The 25,705-nt window shown below is 42.5% G+C and overlaps 3 protein-coding genes across 7 annotated transcripts; 1 reads left to right on the top strand and 2 right to left on the bottom strand.

Annotated features, from left to right (window-relative positions):
- Positions 1-3,070: 3,070 nt before the first annotated feature.
- LOC136956817 (interleukin-1 receptor type 2-like) lies at positions 3,071-8,344 on the bottom strand. Of its 3 annotated transcripts, none has more exons than XR_010878242.1 (10): positions 8,244-8,344; positions 7,035-7,106; positions 6,507-6,756; positions 6,105-6,285; positions 5,648-5,819; positions 5,425-5,487; positions 5,186-5,324; positions 4,928-5,082; positions 4,192-4,733; positions 3,071-3,258 (listed from the first exon to the last, which is right to left on the bottom strand). XR_010878242.1 is itself a non-coding variant. In XM_067250835.1 (10 exons), the coding sequence occupies exons 2-10, from the start codon at positions 7,102-7,104 to the stop codon at positions 3,242-3,244; spliced, it is 1,191 nt and encodes a 396-aa protein (XP_067106936.1). In that variant the 5' UTR covers positions 7,105-7,106; positions 8,244-8,344; the 3' UTR covers positions 3,071-3,241. The 3 variants fall into 3 exon arrangements, 2 of the variants coding, with proteins under 2 accessions (XP_067106936.1, XP_067106923.1); XM_067250835.1 differs by having other exon boundaries at positions 4,590-4,733; XM_067250822.1 differs by having other exon boundaries at positions 3,071-4,733.
- A 1,332-nt stretch (positions 8,345-9,676) lies between these two features.
- LOC136932789 (putative nuclease HARBI1) lies at positions 9,677-13,389 on the top strand. 3 transcript variants are annotated; one of them, XM_067228065.1, is made up of 13 exons: positions 9,677-10,051; positions 10,333-10,403; positions 10,491-10,667; positions 10,758-10,819; positions 10,902-10,988; positions 11,076-11,117; positions 11,186-11,359; positions 11,439-11,461; positions 11,808-11,852; positions 11,958-12,127; positions 12,197-12,312; positions 12,409-12,520; positions 12,615-13,389. In XM_067228065.1, exons 1-13 carry the CDS (start codon positions 9,894-9,896, stop codon positions 12,983-12,985), a joined length of 1,608 nt encoding a protein of 535 aa, XP_067084166.1. In that variant the 5' UTR covers positions 9,677-9,893; the 3' UTR covers positions 12,986-13,389. The 3 variants fall into 3 exon arrangements, with proteins under 3 accessions (XP_067084166.1, XP_067084159.1, XP_067084149.1); XM_067228058.1 differs by having other exon boundaries at positions 11,808-12,127; positions 12,221-12,312; XM_067228048.1 differs by having other exon boundaries at positions 11,808-12,127.
- A 6,639-nt stretch (positions 13,390-20,028) lies between these two features.
- On the bottom strand, positions 20,029-25,585 carry LOC136956800 (interleukin-1 receptor-like 1). Its single transcript, XM_067250800.1, has 11 exons — positions 25,466-25,585; positions 24,561-24,632; positions 24,033-24,282; positions 23,635-23,815; positions 23,132-23,303; positions 22,909-22,971; positions 22,670-22,808; positions 22,412-22,566; positions 22,060-22,203; positions 21,124-21,291; positions 20,029-20,924 (listed from the first exon to the last, which is right to left on the bottom strand). Exons 1-11 carry the CDS (start codon positions 25,566-25,568, stop codon positions 20,446-20,448), a joined length of 1,926 nt encoding a protein of 641 aa, XP_067106901.1. The 5' UTR covers positions 25,569-25,585; the 3' UTR covers positions 20,029-20,445.
- Between the last annotated feature and the right edge of the window lie 120 nt (positions 25,586-25,705).

The raw sequence follows: 25,705 nt of genomic DNA, 5'->3' as shown, positions 1-25,705 counted from the left end.
ACAAACACCACCACCATAAAAAAAAGCCGCCTACTTCACTGCACGCGGACGTGCACAAAGCATTTTGAACCTTACGACGACGCCACATTAAATGACTTTCATAAACGTTAGCTACGGTAGTGTAAAACACTGACTAGACCAGAGATTTTCTTAAACATCGTTAGCTCTAAACACATGTTTTAACGTTATATTAAAACATTCTAACCTCATTTTACCGTTTTACAGTTGCTGTACTAACTTAACTTAGACAGTTAGGTAAAGACATTCTTTATCATTTGATAAATGTGGTTCTCACCCTTTAAACCGAGTATTCCTGACAGAAATGTTCTCACACACACCAACCGTCCCCATATTTAAAAAAGGCGACGATGACGCCCCACCCCCACATATTCAATTAGTGTAGCTAAACCCTGACTGGTATCTTCATAGAACCTTAGTAAATATACTGTTAGGAACTTTTATTACAAAACACGTATATTTTACCTCTAACGTTAACGTACAGTTGATTAACTTTTGGAAAAATGTAGCGTTATGCTAAGAAAAGTTACTTATAGCTACGTTAGCAACTAGCTAGCTAGCGTTAGCTAACTATAAGCTAGCAAGTACAGTAGCTAAAATCCACACGTTGCCACATATCGACTGCATCACACCCCACTTAATGTTCAAACATGATTTAAATAACGACTAACAAGCTTTATAAATTGATAAATGTGGTTCTTACCTTTTAAACTGAATATCCCAATCCCACACAGTTTTCTTCTGGGCGCGCTAATTCAATGGCAGCTGGCACGGTAAATCAGTGACGACAAATGTCCTTCTCGTCAATGAGCGCGAAAAAACCGGATGTGGAAAGTAACTCAGAATGAGTGTATGCTCCTGACTCCTTGAAATGACGCCCCCCACAGAGCCTTTTCAGCACTGCGAGTGTTAAAATAACACACAAATCAACACCCATTCACTCGGAATAATTTACACTGGGAATTTAACTCAAATTAACACTACAGATTTTGCTGTGCAAATTAATTTTTATGTACTGGTGTACAAAATTGTTTTGTACAAAACTATCGTGGCTAGCCGGTGGGCTAACATTAGCTATTCTGGTAGAGTGCTATATTTCATATAAGATCGCTTGTTTGTGCTCCCTTTGCTGCCTAAGCCAACATTCCAAACATTCCATATGCTGTTGAAATATGATATTCATATTAATATGCAAATTTTATGAATTTTCATATTAAATCATACACCTTAACTGTTGACACCATATTGAAGAACAGAACTAGGGGATTTTTATGATGTGAATAAATATATGATTACTTAAGGCAAATCATATTTTATCAAGGTGATTTCAGGCAGCCATTTTTTACAAAAACTTCTCCATCCACCATACCTCATCAGACAACTTCATTTTTAACCACTTTAATTACAAGATGGAGGAAAACTTTGAGCAGGTGGAATATCCACACATCTGTGGGCAATGTGGAACAGAAGACAGATTAGAAATATCATATTTTGATTAAAAGTTATGACCATTCTAGTGACTACATGGAAACACGTGGAAACATGGGGGAAACCTACATTTCTCTGCCCCAAAAGTAGCTAGCGCTATGGCTGGATACTCCTCTCGATAACTAAAAAACGTTGGAGTTTCTTCCACAATCGACCGAATTGGCCAAACAAGGCATGTACATTTAGCTTACAGTGTATATAATCTAGCTAGTTAATGTTGTTTTTCTAAGTTTTTTAGAAATCTGCTCAAATCGAGGCTAAACAGTGCTACTAACGTCATTACTGCCTGTCCTGCCGGACACGGCAGAACGCGAGTTTTTTTCTGGAAAAAACTCGCATCACTCCCACAAACAAATTCTTCGTAAGTAAAAAGTTTAGACTTTTAATTGACAATATTGACAACACATATTAATAAACTTGTCTTTACTCAGAATATCGTCTCAGATTTCAATTCGAAGCTGTAAATCTAACACTGTAGGCAATCTCCCATGGTCTCCGCTCTGGCTCCGCCTCGAAAAACAATGGCTGCCGTTGCAGACGATACATTTATTTTCCCCTCCCAGTAACCCCTTAACCAATGATATGTACTTTGAGCTTAACTTGTCATGAGTATCTGGCAGTTTTCAGAAATAAAATCGGTGATTGGACGGCAAAGATATTAAGGCGGGTCTTATGGGTCTTTTTCGACCCATATTTGAATGGGCCGGCTAGATAGGGTTAAGGATCGAACCAGCCTTATCTGTGACAATAAACCCCGATGGTCTCAGCCAGTCTTCGACCCCAGCGTCCCGTGCCTCCTTCTCTCCGCACTGCACCCCTAACTATAACAAGTGCAAACTACGGTGGCTCGTAAGGTAGGCTACAACAACTGCCACCTACTGGCCTTCTTAAGGCTACTATTTTACATAAGTATACTATAATTACAATAATCTGTGTGTGTGTGTGTTTATGTGTGTGTGAAAATTCTGTAGTGGGATTTTTGTCGAAACACTGAACTCGAGAACCGTGCACTGTGCAAAGTTTTAAATTTGCACGTACCCAGGGGGGTACTGCTGGTGTTTCTGATGGGCTGGTAGGTGTCATTTACCTTTGTATAACTCAAAACAGCTATCAACTTGTCAGAAAGCTTTTTCAAAGACATTTTCAAAAGTTCCAAAGAGTAGTCATGATACTGCTGATCGACACAGCCTCCAGCTCCTGCATCCACCAGAGAGGTTTATTAACATGCGTTATCTGAGTTAATGCGTGGTACAGTCCCACACTTTGTCCTCTCAGTGTATCTCTCTTGGACTAACACACATAATGATTGCTCAACTGTAGTCAACTACAGACATTTAGCCTAATCTTGTTTGGAGTCTGCTATAGATGAGGTAATTGTGGTGTTACTCTATTAATCAAACCGGCAACCTTCTGATTACTAGCCCCATTCCCTAACCGCTCAGCCACCTGACTCATGACCTCATGTTGCATTTCTCTAGGTCAGGAACTCATAGCACCAGGGGTTGACTAGGCCTGTAGGGTCCTTTTCAAACAAGTGTTAATTAATACAAACAATGACCTGATCAGTCAGTAATGTCAGCCTTTATCACCTTTCACTTAACAGTTGATGTTGGCTGACATGCTTGTACGGATTCCCCCCAGGTCAAAGTGCAGGTGTAGAAGCCTCTGTCCTTGGGCTCGACACGCTTCACAGTCAGACTGGTTGTCATCACGATACATGAACTTGTCCTCTGTTTCAATAGGCTGACAGTCCTGGAGAAGTCCATTAAAGAAACTATCAAATGGGTGTTCAACTGAAACTGAGACATAAATACTAATGCAAATAAAAGAATCGCATTTGATTTATTTATGCAACTTGCAATGTGTGGCTACTATGTATTTGTGTCTGGCTACTATGCACTATACATTTCAAGATCATGATTAAAAGTCATTACAGATTTTCTAGAAACTCTTGTGCCATGTTAGAAAGGCAAATGGTCACCTCTCCTTTGTAGGGTCCTTTTCAAACAAGTGTTAAGTAATACAAACAATGACCTCACTATTCTTCACAATGGATCAAACAGCTGTTTTATTAGCACATGACTGTATGTCAAGGGCGTAGCCAGAATAATCTATTTGGGTAGGCCTAGAAAAATAGGCATAGATAGGATAGGCATATTTTCGTTTTTGGGTAGGCCTTAGAACAAATTGGGTAGGCCTGTGCCTACCCAGGCCTAACCGTGGCTACGCCCCTGCTGTATGTCTCCTTCTGACCCTTTCAAGAACTTCCCTTCCAGGTCATGAATATAGATTGAAAGGATGTAGGAAGTCTCTCCAAGTCATGCAGTCCCTTTTGGCGGCAACAACTTTACATTCCTTGGAACTCAACTTAATTATATCCCCTTCCTTTATACAGCAACAACTGTCAGAGCATGTCTCTTACCAATGAACATAGAAGCTTACAGTTTAACCACTATTGAAACATATTCATCCTAAATGTTCCATAGCAAAGGTCAACAGTGAGGTGTGGTTAAACCCAGAAGCACACCCTGTCTAGTTGTTCCACCCAGCTACTCTGCTGTGTTGGGTGTAGAGGAAGTGTCACTCTAAGAGGAGAGTGTGGTACAAGATTGAGTCCTGTCTCTGTATTTCCTGTGAAACAGGCTGAATATGCTTTGCTAGAGGTAATTATGCATGCACACTCACTTCTGTCACACTCACTTCTGACAACCATGTGGTCACCATGTGTATTTGTATCAGAGAGTATGTAGGTCACCGCCACAGCCATGCCCGTTTACGTTCTTCTGGTCTTCCCTGAAACTCGTGTTTTCTGTCTGTGTGTGTGTTCCAGTCCTGGTTTTGTCTCTCTTCTGGTTCCCTGTCTTGTTTCAATCAGCTGTTGTCCATTCATTGTGTGATCCCCCTGCCCTGTATAAATGTCAGCTCCCTATGTCAGTCCATGGTCGCATTGTTGTTGTGCAACGTGAGTAGCTCCTGAGATTCCGTTTGATAAATGCATTTTTTGGTAACTTGGATCCTGCCTGCATTTGGGTCCACCTCCTGCCTTACCACTTGACACACTTGTCACAGACACACACACATACCTGCTTCTGTGTAGAGGAAGGGGAAGACTCCTCGGAAGCAGAGCACAATGTGGATCTTGAACAGGTAGTAGAAGACCACAGCAGCAGTGAAGTTCAGAGCCAGGCAGCCTAACAGCAGGCCGACAGGAAGCATCAGGTTGGGATCTGTAGAGACGGAGGTTTAATAACTAGGATCAATAAAGAAATAGGTCAAAGGTGAGGTTACACACTCATTGTTGTTGTTGTTGTTGTTGCATGAACAGAAGTGAGGTTCAAATACTGTTAAAGAGGATTGACAGTCATCAGTGAGGTAACACTATCATAGTTGGTGTTACATTGTCACGTCAGTGGGTTCTGACCTGCCGGCAGGAGTGTGAACTGTGCCCCCACAAAATTATGGGAACTGATAACATCACATGAGTAGTTGACATAGAAGTCTTCCTGCTTCACTTCAGAGAATGTCAGCAGGTGATTCAGCCACACACCCTTTTCCCCGTCAACCTGTCTCTGGTCCCTGGCAGGGGAAAAGGAATACACGTACTTATGGATGGATAAATAGATAGATAGATACATGGATGGATGGATGGTTGGGTAAATAGACAGATAGATGAACCTACGGTTGTGTTTGGTGGAAAACTCTCTGTGTGGAGTCTTTGGGGATGTAGTCATCAGCACCGCTGGCCAGCCATAACACACTCACCCAGTGTTCTCCCACACACGGAACAAACACACGACACTCCTTGCTGAACTTTGACCCTGTAAACACATGAACCCACATGCAAACATACATATGGTACAAGACAGGGGAGCAAAACGAAAGCATATCATTGCACAATGCATGTTGAATGCAACTCACCTAACTCTGCCTTGACCGACTCATTAGTAGGCACCACTATTCTGGGTTGAAGAACATATTCCTCTGAAATGACAAGGAAGTAAAAAACTGTTATTTTAGCATGCGTAGGAAGACAACTCTAATGGTTAATGTAAAAAAATGATGACCTGGCTATCAAAACGATGGACAGTTTGCGTACATGTCTGCATTTTTATGATTAGTCATTAATGTAAGCATTTATCACCTTTCACTTCACATTTGATGGTGGCTGACATGCTTGTAGGGATTCCCCCCAGGTCAAAAGTCACAGTGCAGGTGTAGAAGCCTCCGTCCTTGGGCTCGACACGCTTCACAGTCAGACTCTGGTTGTCATCACGATACATGAACTTGTCGTCTGTTTCAATAGGCTGACAGTCCTGGAGAAGTCCATTAAAGGAACTATCAAATGGGGGTTCAACTGAAACTGAGACTTAAATACTAATGCAAATAAAAGAATATTTATTATTTTTATTTGCATTTACTATGCACTATATATTTCCAGATCATGATGAAGTCATTACAGATTTTCTAGGAACTCTTGTGCCATGTTAGAAAAACATGTTTAGTTGCAAGGTTCATACCTTGCAACCTTACACGGCTAAAAGACAGTAATTTTTTAGTAAATATAACAACAACAAAAAATGTTTCACCATAGGTCTCACCTTGTACCACTTGAAGGAGTAAGAATCTCCTAATTCCGTTTTCATGTTCTTCAAGGGACAGACCATTTTGCCAAAGACACTGTTCGTCAGGTACTGGATGTGTGTATCTGGACGGTCACAGTGTGAGTTGGTTTGGTTTACGATCAGTGAGGTGGTCTGAGAGAAACACTGGGTTGGAGTTCTGTTGACCAGAGAACACACAATACTCCATTAGATCATGTTGATGCAGAAGTCCACAGCAATCTGATCTGATCTAATGAGTTACTGATCTCCTTCACTAGATTTGATGTCTTTGTCTCACACAAACATACAGTACCAGTTCATTTCTATTTACATAGCACAACATGTCCACCATGAAAGAAAATACTATTTAGGTTTGACGAGGAGGTGTTCAGTAGGTACCTCACAACACACAAGTATTTTCCTGTGTCCTGCGGCAAAGCATTGAGGAACCACAGAGTGGTGCCCCTCACCAGAGTGCGTTCTGTAGCCTGGCCCAGCTCCAGTGTCTCCTTGCTGTACCAGTGGATGTTGTACGAGACATTCCAAAAGTCAAACACCTCAGGGGCTACCAGGGTGCAGTTCAACATGGCAGCCTCCCCTACGACTGAGAATGACCGCTCAAAGTACAGGCCATACTCCTTACAGCCCTCTGCAGAGAGGCGTCAGGGGAGATAGAGGGAAGGGAGGTCATAGATGAGCAAACACACATGGACCAGTCAACTGACACAAGAGGGCAATCTTTTGAATTTGTCAAACCTTATGACAATTTCACTTTCAATCCTTACTGTATGAGGCTTCAATCACTTTCTCTGTTTCTGTCTCTTTCTCTCCACTGTTTATCAATGTGGTATTCACTGTATTACAGTCCTTTATGTCTGTATTACAGTGGTGACTTGAACAGGTGATTGAAATGATGGTCCTACTTACCACCTGCTGCTGAGGAGCTGCTGATGAGGCTGAGGGCTGAGAGGAGGAGAAAGTTCTGGAGCCAACCCATGTCTGGAAGACAGAAACAGCAATTTCCAGTAATAATGGAATCACCTTAAGTCACACATGACTACAAAGAAATCTGATTTAACACAGTGAAGTACATTATTTCTTGCGTTCTTCCCAAAACACAGATTGAAACACCTTTGTAAAAATCCTGTCTCAGACAAGAAACCATTTACTCTCAATAGAGATGCTGTATGCTACGTCCATCATTAATAAAACACACTTATAAGTCGGTAGTAGAATGCCTGTATGAGCCTCTGGCAGGTGAAAGTCCATGCATGAGCTCTTCTGAACCAGAGCCATAGAGGGAACGAAGCCACCGCTTCTTGTTAAAGACAAATCTCACATTGCCAGAGAAGCAGCACAAGGCATCGCTCGAGTTTTTTCCATGAGTCATTATTATTTAACCAAATCCGTATTGTAATAATTATAAATCCGTGCACTTGAGTGTTGTGTTGTATTTCATTGAAATGAAACGTAACATGATAGGACTAGGTAGGTCTATACAGTGCCCAGAAAACAAATGTTGATGATTCGTCAACATTGGCAACAGTAATAATAATTTGTAAAAATAAAGTCTCCCTGGTTCACAATAGGCCTACATATCACAAATGTTAAGAATAAGAAACAATCTGTGTAATCTAGTTTAATTGATATAAAAACCGTATCGTATAAAGTCCGTCCACCCGTATCGACAAGTAACGGCTTTTTCGGTGGTGTAGCTGGTTAAAGCCTTGAATGACAATGTATTAATAATGCGAGTCTAGATATTCGAGTTCTCGCCCCAGTGCAGGCAACATCGGAAGATATTCTTTAACTTTTACTGTGAGAAAATGACTTAATTCTAACGGCCTACTGATGTATCACAACATTTTAATGTGTGAGCACTAATATCGGATAAAAATGAACACATGCAGCCTTAATTAAAATATTAAATAACGTAGGGTAGTCTACCGTCGGAGACAACCACTACGCCCCATTCAGCCAGTTTAAACGGCTGCTAGATGACGCTGTTCATTTTAAATGCGCCGATAGTTCGGCTCTTTGGGCCGGCACAATCCGGAAGAAACCACCAAAGCTTCACAAGGCATCGTTCGCCCATCCCTACGTTAAATCCCCCATTTCAGCAGATGTATAAAATACCTTGAAAGATGTCCTTAATAAGTCTCAGCGTCTTTACCAAGTTATGACAGAATAGGTTACTAAAGAATGCAAATCTAAATAGGAACCCAAGTCAACTATAGGCTACCCCAATGACTTTTATAATGTAGCCGATAACATCTAGTTTGGAAATTTCCACTAGCCTGGCTCTGCCCTCCTACGTACGTCCGCTCAACTTTGATAATAGGTGCATTCGACATGAACTGACTTCATGCAGCACTGCAGCCGGCTGCAGGCGGCTGACTTGAAACAGTGAATTCTGGTTAGACTTGTTGTCTGACTTGAGACAGCGCCGAGGCTAGGTCACTGTGACGTGGCCATCAAAGTACCGTGACATCGATTCGAGAACTGCCGGCTGTGTAGCCGAGCGCATTTTCTCAAGAGCAACTGCAAGGGTTCTAATGACGACAGCTATTTCATGATTGGCCAGACTCACACACGACAACTTTGACGCGTGTTTTGTCATTATTCTGACATCTTCAGTTTCGCCAACGCTCAAATCCGGACCAAACAGTTTAATTGAATAAAAAATGTGTTGAAGAAAGGGTTTTAGTCCGCCTCTTCACTAACGGAAAGAGTACGTTTAATTATAAATAAAGTAAAGTAAGCAAACAGCGCTTGATTGGCCATGACTATGGAACGCCAACTGTGCCAAAACGTCAGAATTCTCGTTTGTGTACAGACGTTACATTCTAACGTGTACAGACGTCAAGTTTTATTGAACGCCGATTGTGCCAAAACGTCTGAATTCTCGTTTGTGTACAGACGTTACATTTGAACTCACATAAGTCTATGGCTGCTCACCGTGGCCAAAATGAGCGCCCTGTTTTTTCCGCAACAGAGCCAACAGAGCAACAGCTTGCTCGAAGGTTACTCCGAATTTGAAGATTTTATCAGAACGCCAGGGAACACCTCAAAGTCTGCAAAATCCAAGAAAGAGTGCTGGCACGTCAAAAACGGTGTGTACAGACGTACACATTTTGACGTCTGTACACGCCCGTTTTTGACGTCTGTACACGTTTGGACCATCTATGCTTCCATGCTATTGGTTGGGACCAACATAGCCACCCCCCATTTTGACCTAGTGTCTGCGCTAGGCTGTACGTAGTTCTACTTTGATCATGTGGGCTCTTATCATTTAGTATTTGGGACAGTCCATTTGTGTTGGGAAGAAAAATTGCGCGGTTTATCCTGTATCACACTTCAGTCCAGTAGGTGGCGATGATGCACCTATACCTTGTTTGCTAACCGCCAATAAAAGAACCAAAGAAGAAGACGAACATGTGATTTCGAATTCTGGTGGAGGCAAATAGCAGAAAATGAGACCACAAACTTTCGGAACTTTTGAAGCATGTACCCGACATTTGTCTTCAGATGACCAGGATTCTATACAGACTGTTCTAACCAGGGGCCTGTTGCACAAAAGTAGAATTAAGACATCCGGGATAAATGACTCAGCTGAGCTCAATGAAGCCAAAACATGTGCGTCCAGGCTTAATTGGTTGCACAAAGACCAAGCCAGGATGAGCAGACACGGATTCATTAAGCCAGGTGAAACCAATCCTGGATAGGTGCGCGCTCACGGCTCACTCAAATAGACCCCGCCACAGATCACAGATTAACTGATTTACCATGGCAACTAGAGCCGCGTACTTTTCCCCGTCGGAAGCACAAATCCTCATGGAGGCATACGAGGAGGTAAAAGATATAATTAAGAAGAAAGGCAACACCGCCACAGTGATAAAGCAAAGAGAAAAAGCGTGGCAAAGTATTGCAGACCGCCTGAATGCGTAAGTAGTGCACAATTACATACTCACCGCTCCGCTGAAACATCACAATTACAATTCAAATATTTAATTCACATCTCCAAAAATGCAGTTGTACTGTAATTATGAAACGGTTAAATTTTTTATTGAAATGCACTGCAGATATGAGTGAAATTGTGTAAAGTAACTCCATCACACTGTATAAAGCTATGATAAATTTTTTGATATTTTTACTGAAAACAAGACAAAAATACCAAGTAATTTTTTGCAGTGTGACTCCATTAAATATGTGTGTGTGTGTGTAGATTAAACATGAACGGGCCAAAACGGACATGGCAGCAGGTCAAAATCAAATACAAGAACATTCTGCAGAATGGTATGGTCCCTGACTAATATTTAACAAAGCACAAGCATATATTGTACCCAGAAGGTGCCTGCTCACACATTGTCTGTACTGTTTTAGCAGTGAAAAAGAATACCCACAGACAAGGCACGGGTGGTGGGTCACCAAAGGCTGACCTTACCCCAGCAGAGGACATGGCCTTGGAGCTAAATAAAGGCAGGCCCGTCTTAGAGGGGATCCCTGGGGGGAAAGAGACGAGCATAGGTTCCTCCCAAGATGCCACCCGCTTCATTCAAGGTATGTCCTTCCATCTCTACATGGGATACAACCACATTCATATTGAATCAATTTGGACTGTCTGACTTTGGTTTACCTATTGCCTTGCAGTGTCTGGCAGCACTGTGTTCCTGTTAGAGCCACCAGCACAAGCACCAGACGATGCTGATCCAGTGAGTACTCCATCAAAGGCATACTGTAGGCCTGGCATGTCTTGTCTACTAGCTTCAATATGAATCCGATTAAATGTGATAGGGTGAAGGCCCCAGTGCAGCAGCAACAGCACATGATGGAGACGATGATGAGGAGGAGACCATCTCTCTGGATTCCAGAAGGCATGAGGTATCATGTTAAGACTGTGAAAGTACTATTTACTCTACAATGGTGAGGAGTCCTCATCAAAATCAAAAAATCTAATTTCTTTTACAGGACCCAGATGCTATACAGTGGGAAAACCAGCCTGGCAACATAGTGCGTATTAATAAAAGGACACCACATCCTGCCAAATTCCAGCTGCGCTAATTGTATTGTGTTCACAGAGCTCACAAGCTATCAGAAAGTTGTATGGCAACCACCTCCGGCGCCAAATAGAACTGGCAGACATAGACATTCAGTACAAGAAGAAAAAGATGGAAAATCTTGCACTGGAGTCCGAAATAAAAAAGAGGACAATTAGGAAACTGGACCTTGAAATAAAAAAACTTGAGAGGGAGGTGAGATATGCCTTCAATGTACACTGTATGCTAACTGTAACACAAATGTATTAATCATTATTTTTCTTTCCTCCCCCAGCTCCAAGAAGATGACACAGCTGAAAATAAAAATTAGGTATATTCTCGTAAAGTCAAGTGAGCCATGACATATGAGCTCTTATTGTGAGCACACAGGACGGTGGCATCTTTCTAAGGTTTTTTTTATTTTCCCAGCAATCAGTACAACCAAGTCATCGTTATAAGGCATCGCCCTCTTTTGCCCACCCCCCCAGCACCAGGTGTGGCCACTAGCCTATATGAAGGCCCAAAATTGTGTGTTCCTTTCTGCTCTGACAATGGCATGCCCATTCGTGCGAGATGTGGTGGATGAAGAAGCACTTGTGCTGAGGAGAGCCTTCAGGCGAGAAAGGGTCTTCAGGGACCGGTTGGACCCACTGGCCTTCCCTGATGACCATCTATATGAAAGATACAGGTTTTCTGCAGATGGCATCAGGTATCTATGCAGACTACTGGGTCCCAGGATTAAGCACCGCACTGCACGGAGCCATGCACTGAGTGTGGAGCAAATGGTTTGTGTGGCCTTGCGCTTTTTTGCTAGTGGAGCCTTCCTGTACTCAGTGGGGGATGCAGAACAGCTGAACAAGGCCACAATTTGCCGCACAATAAGGAGTGTGTGTCTGGCTATCAAAGCATTAGCAGATGTCTTCATCTCCTTCCCTGGCCACAGAAGACTCTGTGACATCAAAGAGGAGTTCTATAGGATTGCAGGTAAGAGGATCTACAAATTACAGGACAACTGTTAACACATAGTAGGATACTCATTACTTTGTGTGACAGGTTTCCCCAATGTCATTGGTGCAGTGGACTGCACACACATAAGGATAAAAGCCCCCTCAGGTGCCCATGAGGCCGATTTTGTGAATAGGAAATCCTTTCACAGCATTAATGTTCAGGTGAACATAACTTTTTGATATTGTCCATTGACGAACACTCTGCATTGCCAGTGATGTGCATTGATTGGTGTAATATTCCTCATCTTATGATTTCAGATGGTCTGCAATGCTGACTGTGTGATCAGCAATGTTGTGGCAAAATGGCCTGGCTCAGTCCATGACTCCAGAATCTTTCGGGCCTCTGAAATCTATCAGTGCCTATCACAAGGTAAGCCACACAACCCCTATTTATAACCATCATGGCTGTGTCAAGAATATCACTGTGTTTATGAGGTAGTAATGATGAGATTTTGTGTTGACAGGTGAATTCTCTGGTGTGTTGCTGGGAGACAGGGGGTATGGCTGCCAGCCTTTTCTCCTGACACCTTTCACAGACCCCCAGGAAGCACAGCAGGCCTACAACCATGCCCATGCCAGGACCAGGGCCAGAGTTGAAATGACCTTTGGCCTCCTGAAGGCACGCTTTCACTGCCTTCACAAATTAAGGGTCAGCCCTGTTAGGGCATGTGATATTACTGTGGCTTGTGCTGTCCTCCACAATGTGGCCTGCCTGAGGAAGGAGAGGGCCCCCAGAGTGCCACCAGCCATGGACTGGGACAATCCGGCAATCTTCCCTGATGACGACAGTGGTCGGCTGCTGAGGGACCAATATGTGTTGAATTATTTTAGTTAGTATGTGTGCTTTCAATTTTGGTTAAATATGTCCTGCGGTGGCAGAGGAATTTGGGTTTTTTTGGGTTCGTTTTTTTACGAATTTGGCCTCTTATGATGTTTGTGCGGTATACTGTGTGTAATACAAGGCTGCAGGGAGGCTACTGCATCCATTCATTTGTCTGTTCAGTTGATGTGTATGGATTTGTCCTGCATTTATTTTAGTGTGCAGACATGCAGGGTGTGTTATATACAGACCTTTGAATGTGTATGTATCATTTTGTATAATATGCTTGGATTCTGTGCTTTCCATCTTGTAGAGTCACTGTGACTTCAGTTTCGAAAGGAGCTGATGGTTTACCTGCTTTGTTTTGTCCTTATTCAATAAAGGAACATAATGTTACACATTGTGTTTTTATATTCATATGGAATGTGTATTTGTTTATATGACAGAGTACTAGGGCCACACTGAAGAAAAAGGATAAAGTCATAAATTTATGAGGCTGGTTCTTTCTGCAGAAAAGCTACATATTGTTTTTACAGTTTTGATACTTATGACAATGTGATACTTAATATTCTGGCACATCAGCATGTCTTTGTTTATGAAACCATACTGAAGTACAATTTCACGAAATGCCCCACATCTGTCATTTTAACAACTGTCCTCCTTTAAAACAACTGGTTACAATATTATGACTTGTGTTTTTTTCCCCTCTGTGGCCCTAATATTTTATCATTTTATATATAGCCTTATAGTCTATGGGAAACTGTAAATTATCTAATGATAGCAACATCATCTAAAAATCATTTTTTATCCAAAATCATTGAAATTAATGATCACAAACGTTTAAATAATGACAGTGGGTCTAGTTATATGTGATAACAATGTATAGTGAGCAGTGAAATAACTATTGGTTTCCATTTGTGGTGACTGCTGACTGACATTAGGGATGAGATTAAATAGATCCTGGAATTTAGCCTGGTCTGGAGCAGGCTAGCTCCACAGAATAAATCTCCATGGTAATTTATACCATAACATATCCTCCTGCCCCCTATCCATCTTTAGTGCAACCGGATTACGGATCAATTGAGCCAGGATCACCAAGATATCCTGGCTTAATCCCTTATCCTAGTTTTGTGCAACAGGCCCCAGGTAAGCTATCAATTAGCAACGTTAAGCCAAGTTACTTGTTTTGTATAGTTGTTTGGCTAGTCCTGTGCTCTTGGGGCCCGTTCTCCGTACGTCTCTAAGTCAGTTAGCTGGATTTGATTGTTGACGATTTGTCATTATCTTGGATTGTTCGGTTCTTCGAAGCTCATCCTGGACTTGCTGTCATAGCAACAGGTCCGTAAGATTAAACCTGCTCGGGAGCAGGTTTATTTTATGTAAACACGATTAGATTGAGGGTTTACAAACAGAGGTGATACAGGAAGTCTGTCACAGACATGTCTTGTCCGTTTTTACTACAGGAACCTGTTGCAGAAGGTGCAAGAATAATTAGCAGAATTGAACATGAAACCGAATTAATTGCCCATTGCGTGATAGATAGGCTCTTTAAGCACAGCGCGATATTATGCTGAGAGGATAGCCTATCGTTTTTTTGTGAGGGTGTCATTTACATAATACATTTGTTGAAACCACATCATATGACATTAAAGATGATAAATGAAAATATGAAAAAAAAAAAAAACATAGGCCTAGCTTACTGTAATAAGCGATAAAACGCGTCACTCCTCTACATTTAATTTGGTCTGCTACTTTTTGCCAGCACTCTTTCTTGGATTTTGCAGACTTTGAGGTGTTCCCTGGCGTTCTGATAAAATCTTCAAATTCGGAGTAACCTTCGAGCAAGCTGTTGCTCTGTTGGCTCTGTTGCGGAAAAAACAGGGCGCTCATTTTGGCCACGGTGAGCAGCCATAGACTTATGTGAGCAGCCAATAGCATAGTGATGGGCATTCCGGCTCTTTTTCGTGAGCCGGCTCGTATGGCTCAGCTCACCAAAAAGAGCCGGCTCTTTTGGCTCCCGAACGGCTCTTTAAAAAATACATGTTTTAACTATGAATTTGACTATGATGGGTGTGAAAACAATTTGAATTAAATTATTAAATGAAATCATACTTGACCGTAACCACATATCTTTAAAAATGCATTGATTTGTCATGGCTCTCCTCCGAGTTTTGACTACTCTCTGACTGTGTGTGTTGGCTCGGCCCTCCCTCATGCAGGATTGACAGGAACAGAATGTGAGGATGATCGTGTGCACCTTTAAGCCTACAAGTATTTTTTTGTTGTTCTTTGAATTAGTCAATTATTTTAAATACAATTAAAATTCATTATTTCATAATCATTTAGTTTTTATAGGCTGTATTCATCTATTAAAAATAGAGTCGGCTCTTCAGATATGCGAGCCAGCTCCCGACGTTCACCTTCAAGGGCCGGCTCATGATAAGCAAGATGATGTCATCTTGGATGTGTCATTTGATCTCGGATGTAATAAGCGACGTACGGAGAACGGGCCCCTAGGCTCCTGACTTCTCATCAACACACTTACTGCTAACTAACTCTTAAATAATGAGCAACTTCAAATTTACGCCGCTAAACTAGACCTAATAAGACTTTGAATATTGCGTTACTGAATGCGGTTATGTTACTGAAGCCAGCAATCTTAAACAGTTGTTTAACAAGCTTTGTTGTAGTTAGCCTACCACTAATATATTTTGTCATGCTAACAGTTTGGAGATCATGGCGACGAGCGTTCGCTGGAGCAGAGGGCGACTGCTTCAATCTGAAGTGGTTGATGAAATGCTTTTGCTCAGCAAGTTAATTCGGGAAGCCAACGATCAGCAACAACAACGTGGTAATGTACTCGTCATATTTAAACATGATCTGAAGAAGCAAGATTCAAAACACGATGCCTCTAACATTTTTCTCTTGAACTGCAGTTGCTCCTGGTTTCACCGTACCTCGAATGGGAGGACATACTGGAGGAAGGCCGGTTTACCAAATCGCCCAAGAGCAGTTGCAGATGTTGTTGTACTAACTTCTCTGCTAAACAGATTGCGGAGATCTTGGGTGTCTCAAGAAGAACAGTGAACCGACTGTTAAGGTATGTGTCAATTGAAGGACTAGTTCAGGAGAGATAATAATGTCACCCCTTTCTCACTGAGCCATACACAATTTTGTTTTTCTTTACAAAGCACATGAAACACTGCAGAATTACCCTTTCTATACATTTCATAAAGAAATTGATATACTGTGATAGCTAGAACTCTTTCATATCCCATATCTTTGGAGAAAAAAACAGTCATGCGCATGTACCACATAGCTGCCTTGTCACTGTTCCTTAAACACATTGTTTTGTTCAGAGTTACTATTACATTTACATTTAGTAATTTAGCAGACGCTCTTATCCAGAGTGACTTACAGTAAGTACAGGGACATTCCCCCGAGGCAAGTAGGGTGAAGTGCCTTGCCCAAGGGCACAACGTCAGTTTGCATGACAGGGAATCGAACTGGCAACCTTCGGATTACTAGCCTGATTCCCTCACCGCTCAGCCACCTGACTTAGGGATGAATGTAAAAAATGTATCTAAGTTCTAATATGTATACATTGTCTTCCATAGACAGTACATACAATTTCTCTTTTAGAGGTAGCTACACAGACCAGATGATGCACTTGATCTGAAGGTGCTGCTATTCGGAGTATGTCCCACAGGCTTCGGAGGAGAACATATCGAGTGGCAGGGTCAAATTTGCTGTGGCATCTTGATGGCAACCACAAGCTCATAAAGTAAGTGGCTTGTTTTACTGTGATTCGTTAATTTGCCCTAACTGTGTCCCTAGCAAATGACAAGCTGATTTTATGAGTTTTGAATTTAAAATAAGATTTTCAGCTTCACATGAATGCAATAGAGGTTAGGACTTTTCTTTCTGTTATACGCCCAACATGTTGCACAGAAATGTATACAAATCATTTTAGCTGCATTCAAGCCATTCATTTTTTTTTTTTTTTTTATAAAATAAGATGTGCAAGTGAAATCTTTTATTTTCCCTTCCTTCATCTCTTAGGTGGAGTATTGTAATCCATGGAGGAATTGATGGGTTCAGCCGACTGGTGGTTTTCCTTAAGGCTTCTAACAACAACAGAAGTGACATTGTAATGGACCTGTTTTCGGAAGCAGTCGCCCAGTTTGGTGTCCCATCCAGAGTCAGATGTGACTATGGAGGGGAAAACGACGCCATTTGTCTCTTCATAGATGTCTTCCGAGGATCAACCCGAGGGAGCACTCATAATCAACGCATTGAAAGACTGTGGGGCGATGTCTGGAGAGGCGTGACAAAAAAAAACGCAAGGTTCTACGTAGTGTGGTCAGGTCTGTTGAGTTTATCATTGACAGGAAGTTCCCAGCCCTACAGGACACCTACCACACACGATGCCTCAGGAAATTGACGTCATAGGGTGTGTTGAACTCGTCTCGATCCAGGGAATCCAACGGTACCTCAGTTTTGAAAATCGGTCATACGGTTCAAAAGTTACGTGTGTAAACACAAGTCCAACTTTGACCAGTTGGTGGCGCTAGAGTGCTCCAATGAGAGACATGAAACTTGGTGAATATAAAGAGGGGACTGTGCTTAATGAGTGTGCCAAAATTCACAACTTTTTACTATATGGTTCTAGGAGCTGCCATAGACTCCAATGGCAGAAGAAGTGTAATAATAACTAGAGAGGGTACAATTTCTGGGGAAATTGTAGGGTGTGCTTGCTTGCGTCAGTTGCACAGGGGTCCGTTTTTTAATGACATTTTTACAACTGATATTTGGTATATTTTATATAAAAATGCATAGGGCCTACTTATAATTTATAAAGATTACATAGATTTAAAAGCATCTTTTTTTGATGCTCAGAACTGCTCTTTTTCAGAGCTCCTATCAAATTGGGAGCCTATCAATTCGACGTGTGAGCGTATTCTTTTGTTTTCTGATTGATTATTTACAACTCAAAATACGAGTGAAGTGTAGAATGAAATATGATGTCTTCTCATTTCCCCTGCAAGAGGCAGCCTCATAGCTGAATCAACGAATACATTTGGCAGACCGGTGTAAAAATTGACCTAATCTCTATGACTTAAACGTCCTTTTAAGTTTTCCCTTCTCGTGATATTGCAGGCATGTAGCCTACTCATATTGCATTCATTCATGAATAAAGAACCCCCTTTGAAGATTATTCTACGACGTTACCGGCAGTAGAAGATGAAATCGCGATTCAAACAGTACCATCTGCTAACTGAAAATATGCCCCCAAAAACGTAAATAAGCTTGACATTTATTTAGTGGAAAATCGCTCATTCATAAAAAAGCTCACTGGTAGCGATCATTGTCAGTAACAAGGCAAAATGCGATATAGCCCTGTGTGGAGAAGCTGCCCCGGTAAATTCTACTACAGTACAGTACTAGACTACTGCTGTGTTCGTCTTGGTACAGTAGCGATTCCGTTGGTTGAATTCGATCTAACGTTCCGTTGTACGGTTTAGGCTGAAATTAATTATACATTTTTATTAATTATTTTCTTGAACAGATTGACAAAGTTTAGGCTGTGGCAATTAAGTTCAGGTTAGTAGTCAGATAGTTTCACCTATTGAAAGACTTGATTTAAGTAAGGGGAGTGCCGAACATGTTCTGTCGCCGTTTGACTTCCTAAACAGCTGTGTAGATGTTTTTGTAGTGTGTCTCGCGTAGGCTACAGCATTGCAGTGAGCAACACTGGTTTGAAACCACAGGTAATGATAATGTCACCAACAAATCGTTTACTTGTAATGTAATGTCATAATAAATCCTACAACGAAAATGTATTTGTGAGGAATGTATATTTTAACGATTGAAAACAGATGCATCATAGACCACTGTAATATGTGTTGCCCGGGCAACAGAGGCTAATGTCATGATGCTAATGCTTCAGTGAAATAGTAGACTACCGTTTCTGAAAGTAGATGTGGGCCTACTTCCTTAATAATATCAGCTAATATTGTACATTACATTTCACAATTGTGTTTCACATCACAAAGTAAAATGAGTAAATAGTTATCACCCTGGCCTCTTTACCTGTGGCGTTTCTGCAGCTGCCTTGCAGTAAAGCTATAGTTAGCCTAGCTATCCCCCAAGTTAACATGCGAAACGACTGTTTTGCTACAGGTAGTCACGCGTGTTTTCGTGACGTAGTGACGTTAGTAACGTCAGTGACTGTGGCTAGCAAATTAGCCACAGTTAGCTTCACTTTTCGCCACAAAAACTTAACTTGAGCCTAAACCATGCAACGGAACGTAAATCCCAATAGAAGCAACTCAATCGCTACCAAGACGAAACTTTTGACACCTAGATTGTCTATGTAGGCCAAATATTGACTGAGTTTTAAGGGGGCGAAAATAAACAATAATAAATATATATGTGAGAGAACAAAGGTTGTGCTCTCGCCGAAGGCTTGAGCACACCCAATAAGAAAAGGTAGAAACACTTAAGTGGCTTCGCCGCTTCGCGGCTTGGCCACCAATAAGAAAAGGTAGAAACACTTAAGTGGCTTCGCCGATTCTCGGCTTGGCCACCAAAAATCTACAGGCGAATGCCACAAAATGTGCCAAAATTTCGAACATGTTTGGGGGGGGCGTTAGCTGCTTCAACATCAGCATTACCTGTAGAGGAAGGAGGAGAGGTAGCTGGCTCAGAGAGGCAGAAACATACTGACAGGGTCAGGGAAGAAGCCGAGGGGGAGGAGAGTGACCATGACAGGGCCATGGGAGCGAGTGAGGAGAAGATGAAAGAAAGAGTAGTTGACGACGTGGTAAGGAGTGGGCAAATTAACAGAGACTCAAGAAGGGAGGGAGGCTGGGTGTGTTTTTCTGTATTGTATTTAGCCGACACTTTTGCCCAAAGCGACAAAATATGAATCTTACAATAATGAAAGTTAACAGTAAACAGTTTTAAAAGTTGATAAGCCAATATTAGGCAAAATAGTAATAATAACAATACAATATCAATATACATTTTTTAATACCTTAAATATCAGAATCAGTCATCTATGACTGATGTGAAATGTTTGATAAAAATCTTTGTTATTTTTTTACAATCGCACAAAGTTCTTCATTGACAGACAAGTACACCAGATTGATGCATTTAACTTAATAAGAAATTCAATAATGTACAATTTATTTTCTCCAGCGGATGCATGCCCCAGGACCCCCATGGAAAATCTGAGGTTCTGTGACTATCCAATGCAGACTGTGTTATGAACACACATTCACAGTGATTTAGTGATTAGTAATCCAGGGATCTTCAGGAAGAATTGCTGTCAGAATCTCAATTCGTCCATCCCTCCGTCTGTCAATTTGTCAGTCCATCCCTTCATTACTCCATCTATCCGTCCATTCATTTATCTATACCTTATTTCAGTCATCCATCTTTCCTGCTCCAGTGTTCTGGCACGGGGGGATTTACACGTTCCCTAGTGTTTCCCTCTCAGAACATGGCGTCCTCTTGCCCCTGACTGGCATGTGATACCTCAGCTCCTTCCAAAACCGTGACGACGGACACAGAGGGGGTGTTGCCAGGCCTTGCACCCCCTCCTGCCGCTCCTCCTCCCCACTTGCCAGACTCCACCCCCCCGGCCTCCTGGTGGTCCTGCGGGCCGTGTGGTTCTTACGGACACGAACGACGCCCTGCTTCTTCCGTAGCTGGCGTAGCGAGGGTGGGAGGACGGCCAGTTGGGCGGGGTGGAGCTCCTCCAGCTCCAGCAGCACCACACGCAGACTGCCCTCCAGCAGGGCGTGGTGCATGGCCGTCTCTCGCTCGTACCAATGCTGCCACGCCTCAGAGACAGCGCTGACATCACTGCTGCTGAATGCAGAGGCGGAATAGAGAAGCAGGAGACGCCGGCTGGCCCGTATCCTCTCCTCCACCAAGTCTACCACAGCTAGACGGAAGGAGAGATGAAAAACAAAACATGTTTTATTGGGTTTATTTGAAAGGAAGATGTCCTGTAATGTTGTGCTGTACCTGAAGAAAAGCAACAGAAACTCCTCTGACATAACGTGACAGAATTGGTGTACAGTAGTGGTATAATTTAGGTATCAGACTCCTGATTGGTCCTTGTTCTATCCCACATGACTTACCCTCCCCTGGTAGGTTGTCTCGCCCCGGTATGAAGAGTTTGTAGCCACACTTCCCCTCCAGCACCTGGGGCATCGTGTGGAGGGCAAACCCCTCCACCTCCTTGTTGGCTCTGTCTCCAAACAGCCGAGGATACGCCACATAGGCGTCGTACAGCTTCCCATCAGCATCTAACACAGAACGACAGGGGGCGCCAAACACACTGGAGGTTAGGGACTTCAGGGTGGGGAATCATGGTTTAACTTGCGGCCAGTGATTTTGTACTGAAAACACCATGGTGCACCCATCAGTATGCAACAATATGGGCAAAGTAATACCTATGTTACCGTGTACAAGGTCAACAGTGAGGTGTGATGCATGCACGGCTAAACCCAGAAGTACACCCTGTCTAGTTGTTCCATCCAGCTATTCTGCTGTGTTGAGTGTAGAGGAAGTGTCACTCTAAGAGGAGAGTGTGGTACAAGATTGAGTCCTGTCTCTGTATTTCCTGTGAAACAGGCTGAATATGCTTTGCTAGAGGTAATTATGCATGCACACTCACTTCTGTCACACTCACTTCTGACAACCATGTGGTCACCATGTGTATTTGTATCAGAGAGTATGTAGGTCACCGCCACAGCCATGCCCGTTTACGTTCTTCTGGTCTTCCCTGAAACTCGTGTTTTCTGTCTGTGTGTGTGTTCCAGTCCTGGTTTTGTCTCTCTTCTGGTTCCCTGTCTTGTTTCAATCAGCTGTTGTCCATTCATTGTGTGATCCCCCTGCCCTGTATAAATGTCAGCTCCCTATGTCAGTCCTGGTTGCATTGTTGTTGTGCAACGTGAGTAGTTCCTGAGAGTCCGTTTGATAAATGCATTTTTTGGTAACTTGGATCCTGCCTGCATTTGGGTCCACCTCCTGCCTTACCACTTGACACACTTGTCACAGACACACACACATACCTGCTTCTGTGTAGAGGAAGGGGAAGACTCCTCGGAAGCAGAGCACAATGTGGATCTTGAACAGGTAGTAGAAGACCACAGCAGCAGTGAAGTTCAGAGCCAGGCAGCCTAACAGCAGGCCGACAGGAAGCATCAGGTTGGGATCTGTAGAGACGGAGGTTTAATAACTAGGATCAATAAAGAAATAGGTCAAAGGTGAGGTTACACACTCATTGTTGTTGTTGTTGCATGAACAGAAGTGAGGTTCCACAATCATAGATGAGGTTCAAATACTGTTAAAGAGGATTGACAGTCATCAGTGAGGTAACACTATCATAGTTGGTGTTACATTGTCACGTCAGTGGGTTCTGACCTGCCGGCAGGAGTGTGAACTGTGCCCCCACAAAATTATGGGAACTGATAACATCACATGAGTAGTTGACATAGAAGTCTTCCTGCTTCACTTCAGAGAATGTCAGCAGGTGATTCAGCCACACACCCTTTTCCCCGTCAACCTGTCTCTGGTCCCTGGCAGGGGAAAAGGAATACACGTACTTATGGATGGATAAATAGATAGATAGATACATGGATGGATGGATGGTTGGGTAAATAGACAGATAGATGAACCTACGGTTGTGTTTGGTGGAAAACTCTCTGTGTGGAGTCTTTGGGGATGTAGTCATCAGCACCGCTGGCCAGCCATAACACACTCACCCAGTGTTCTCCCACACACGGAACAAACACACGACACTCCTTGTTGAACTTTGACCCTGTAAACACATGAACCCACATGCAAACATACATATGGTACAAGACAGGGGAGCAAAACGAAAGCATATCATTGCACAATGCATGTTGAATGCAACTCACCTAACTCTGCCTTGACCGACTCATTAGTAGGCACCACTATTCTGGGTTGAAGAACATATTCCTCTGAAATGACAAGGAAGTAAAAAACTGTTATTTTAGCATGCGTAGGAAGACAACTCTAATGGTTAATGTAAAAAAATGATGACCTGGCTATCAAAACGATGGACAGTTTGCGTACATGTCTGCATTTTTATGATTAGTCATTAATGTAAGCATTTATCACCTTTCACTTCACATTTGATGGTGGCTGACATGCTTGTAGGGATTCCCCCCAGGTCAAAAGTCACAGTGCAGGTGTAGAAGCCTCCGTCCTTGGGCTCGACACGCTTCACAGTCAGACTCTGGTTGTCATCACGATACATGAACTTGTCGTCTGTTTCAATAGGCTGACAGTCCTGGAGAAGTCCATTAAAGGAACTATCAAATGGGGGTTCAACTGAAACTGAGACTTAAATACTAATGCAAATAAAAGAATATATATATATATTTTTGGCATTTAATTTAATTATGCAACTTGCAGTGTATGGCTACTATGTATTTGTGTCTGGCTACTATGCACTATATATTTCCAGATCATGATGAAGTCATTACAGATTTTCTAGGAACTCTTGTGCCATGTTAGAAAAACATGTTTAGTTGCAAGGTTCATACCTCTTACATGGCTAAAAGCCAGTCATTTTTTAGTAAATATAACAACAACAAAAAATGCTTCACCATAGGTCTCACCTTGTACCACTTGAAGGAGTAAGAATCTCCTAATTCCGTTTTCATGTCCTTCAAGGGACAGACCATTTCACCAAAGACACTGTTCGTCAGGTACTGGGTGTGTGTATCTGGACGATCACAGTGTGAGTTGGTTTGGTTTACGATCAGTGAGGTGGTCTGAGAGAAACACTGGGTTGGAGTTCTGTTGACCAGAGAACACACAATACTCCATTAGATCATGTTGATGCAGAAGTCCACAGCAATCTGATCTGATCTAATGAGTTACTGATCTCCTTCACTAGATTTTATGTCTTTGTCTCACACATACAGTACCAGTTCATTTCTACTTACATAGCACAATATGTCCACCATGAAAGAAAATACTATTTAGGTTTGACGAGGAGGTGTTCAGTAGGTACCTCACAACACACAAGTATTTTCCTGTGTCCTGCGGCAAAGCATTGAGGAACCACAGAGTGGTGCCCCTCACCAGAGTGCGTTCTGTAGCCTGGCCCAGCTCCAGTGTCTCCTTGCTGTACCAGTGGATGTTGTACGAGACATTCCAAAAGTCAAACACCTCAGGGGCTACCAGGGTGCAGTTCAACATGGCAGCCTCCCCTACGACTGAGAATGACCGCTCAAACTGCAGGCCATACTCCTTACAGCCCTCTGCAGAGAGGCGTCAGGGGAGATAGAGGGAAGGGAGGTCATAGATGAGCAAACACACATGGACCAGTCAACTGACACAAGAGGGCAATCTTTTGAATTTGTCAAACCTTACGACTATTTCACTTTCAATCCTTACTGTATGAGGCTTCAATCACTTTCTCTGTTTCTGTCTCTTTCTCTCCACTGTTTATCAATGTGGTATTCACTGTATTACAGTCCTTTATGTCTGTATTACAGTGGTGACTTGAACAGGTGATTGAAATGATGGTCCTACTTACCACCTGCTGCTGAGGAGCTGCTGATGAGGCTGAGGGCTGAGAGGAGGAGAAAGTTCTGGAGCCAACCCATGTCTGGAAGACAGAAACAGCAATTTCCGGTAATAATGGATATCACCTTAAGTCACACATGACTACAAAGAAATATGATTTAACAGCGAAGTACATTCTTTCTTGTGTTCTTCCCAAAACACACGATTTAAACACCTTTGGAAAAATCCTGTCTCAGACAAGAAACCATTTACTCTCAATGGAGATGTTGTAGCTACAGTACGTCCGTCATTAATAAAACACTTGTAAGTCGGCAGTAGAATGCCTGTATGAGCCTCTTGCAGGTGAAAGTCGAAGCATGAGTGCGGGGCTCCTCCCATTGAAGTCTTAAAAAAATCTTACCACAACCGCAAGAGTCGGATATGTAATAGAAAAAACTCACATTTTATTGTAAAGTAAAATCGTATATTACATTTGGTCGGGCAAGTGGATTTTTAAATAGGACAGTAGCCTGCAGACGCCGGAAAATTATTAGCATCTGGCATACTAGCAGAGCCGTACCTAATCATAATATATATCCCCCCAATATTCAAATCTGGTCAAAATGTCACCCCCAATATATTAATACAAATATAAATGAAATATAAATGTGCTACGCTACGACAGGCAACGACGCACGCGGTCCGAAATTATCATAAAAATGTTAATCATATTCATAACTAATCGTAAAAGGTTTTCAGGGGGGGACCTTCAGACTCCCCAGCAGATTTCTTCCCCCCCAATATGGAGTCAACATTGGGGGCTACGGCCTTGCTTATTTCTCTTTCAGTTGATCTTTATAAACTGATACGACTGCCGTGGAGGTGGTCTCCCTTTCTGGTCCTACGTTGTCAAGTGCAAAGTTCAGTATAAAATACCTTGAAAGATGTCCAGAAGTCTCAGCGTCTTTACCAAGTTATAAAAGAATAGGCTACTAACAGACATCCCAAGGCTCCCGGAAGGTCCGGGAGTCTCCCGCATTTGAATAGCGGCTCCCTGACTCCCGCAAATGCTGTACAATCGGGGATTTTGTATTTCGAGCGAGCGAGACTGTCCAACGGTCATTTCTGGTAGAGATAGGTGCATATCGCGCGTCCCGATTGTGTCTTGGCGGGGGG

Source organism: Osmerus mordax, chromosome 2 (genome assembly GCF_038355195.1).
Source record: "Osmerus mordax isolate fOsmMor3 chromosome 2, fOsmMor3.pri, whole genome shotgun sequence".
Taxonomy (NCBI): Eukaryota; Metazoa; Chordata; class Actinopteri; order Osmeriformes; family Osmeridae; genus Osmerus; species Osmerus mordax.
Note: the sequence above shows the minus strand (reverse complement) of the source record. Positions and strands in the feature narration are given on the sequence as shown.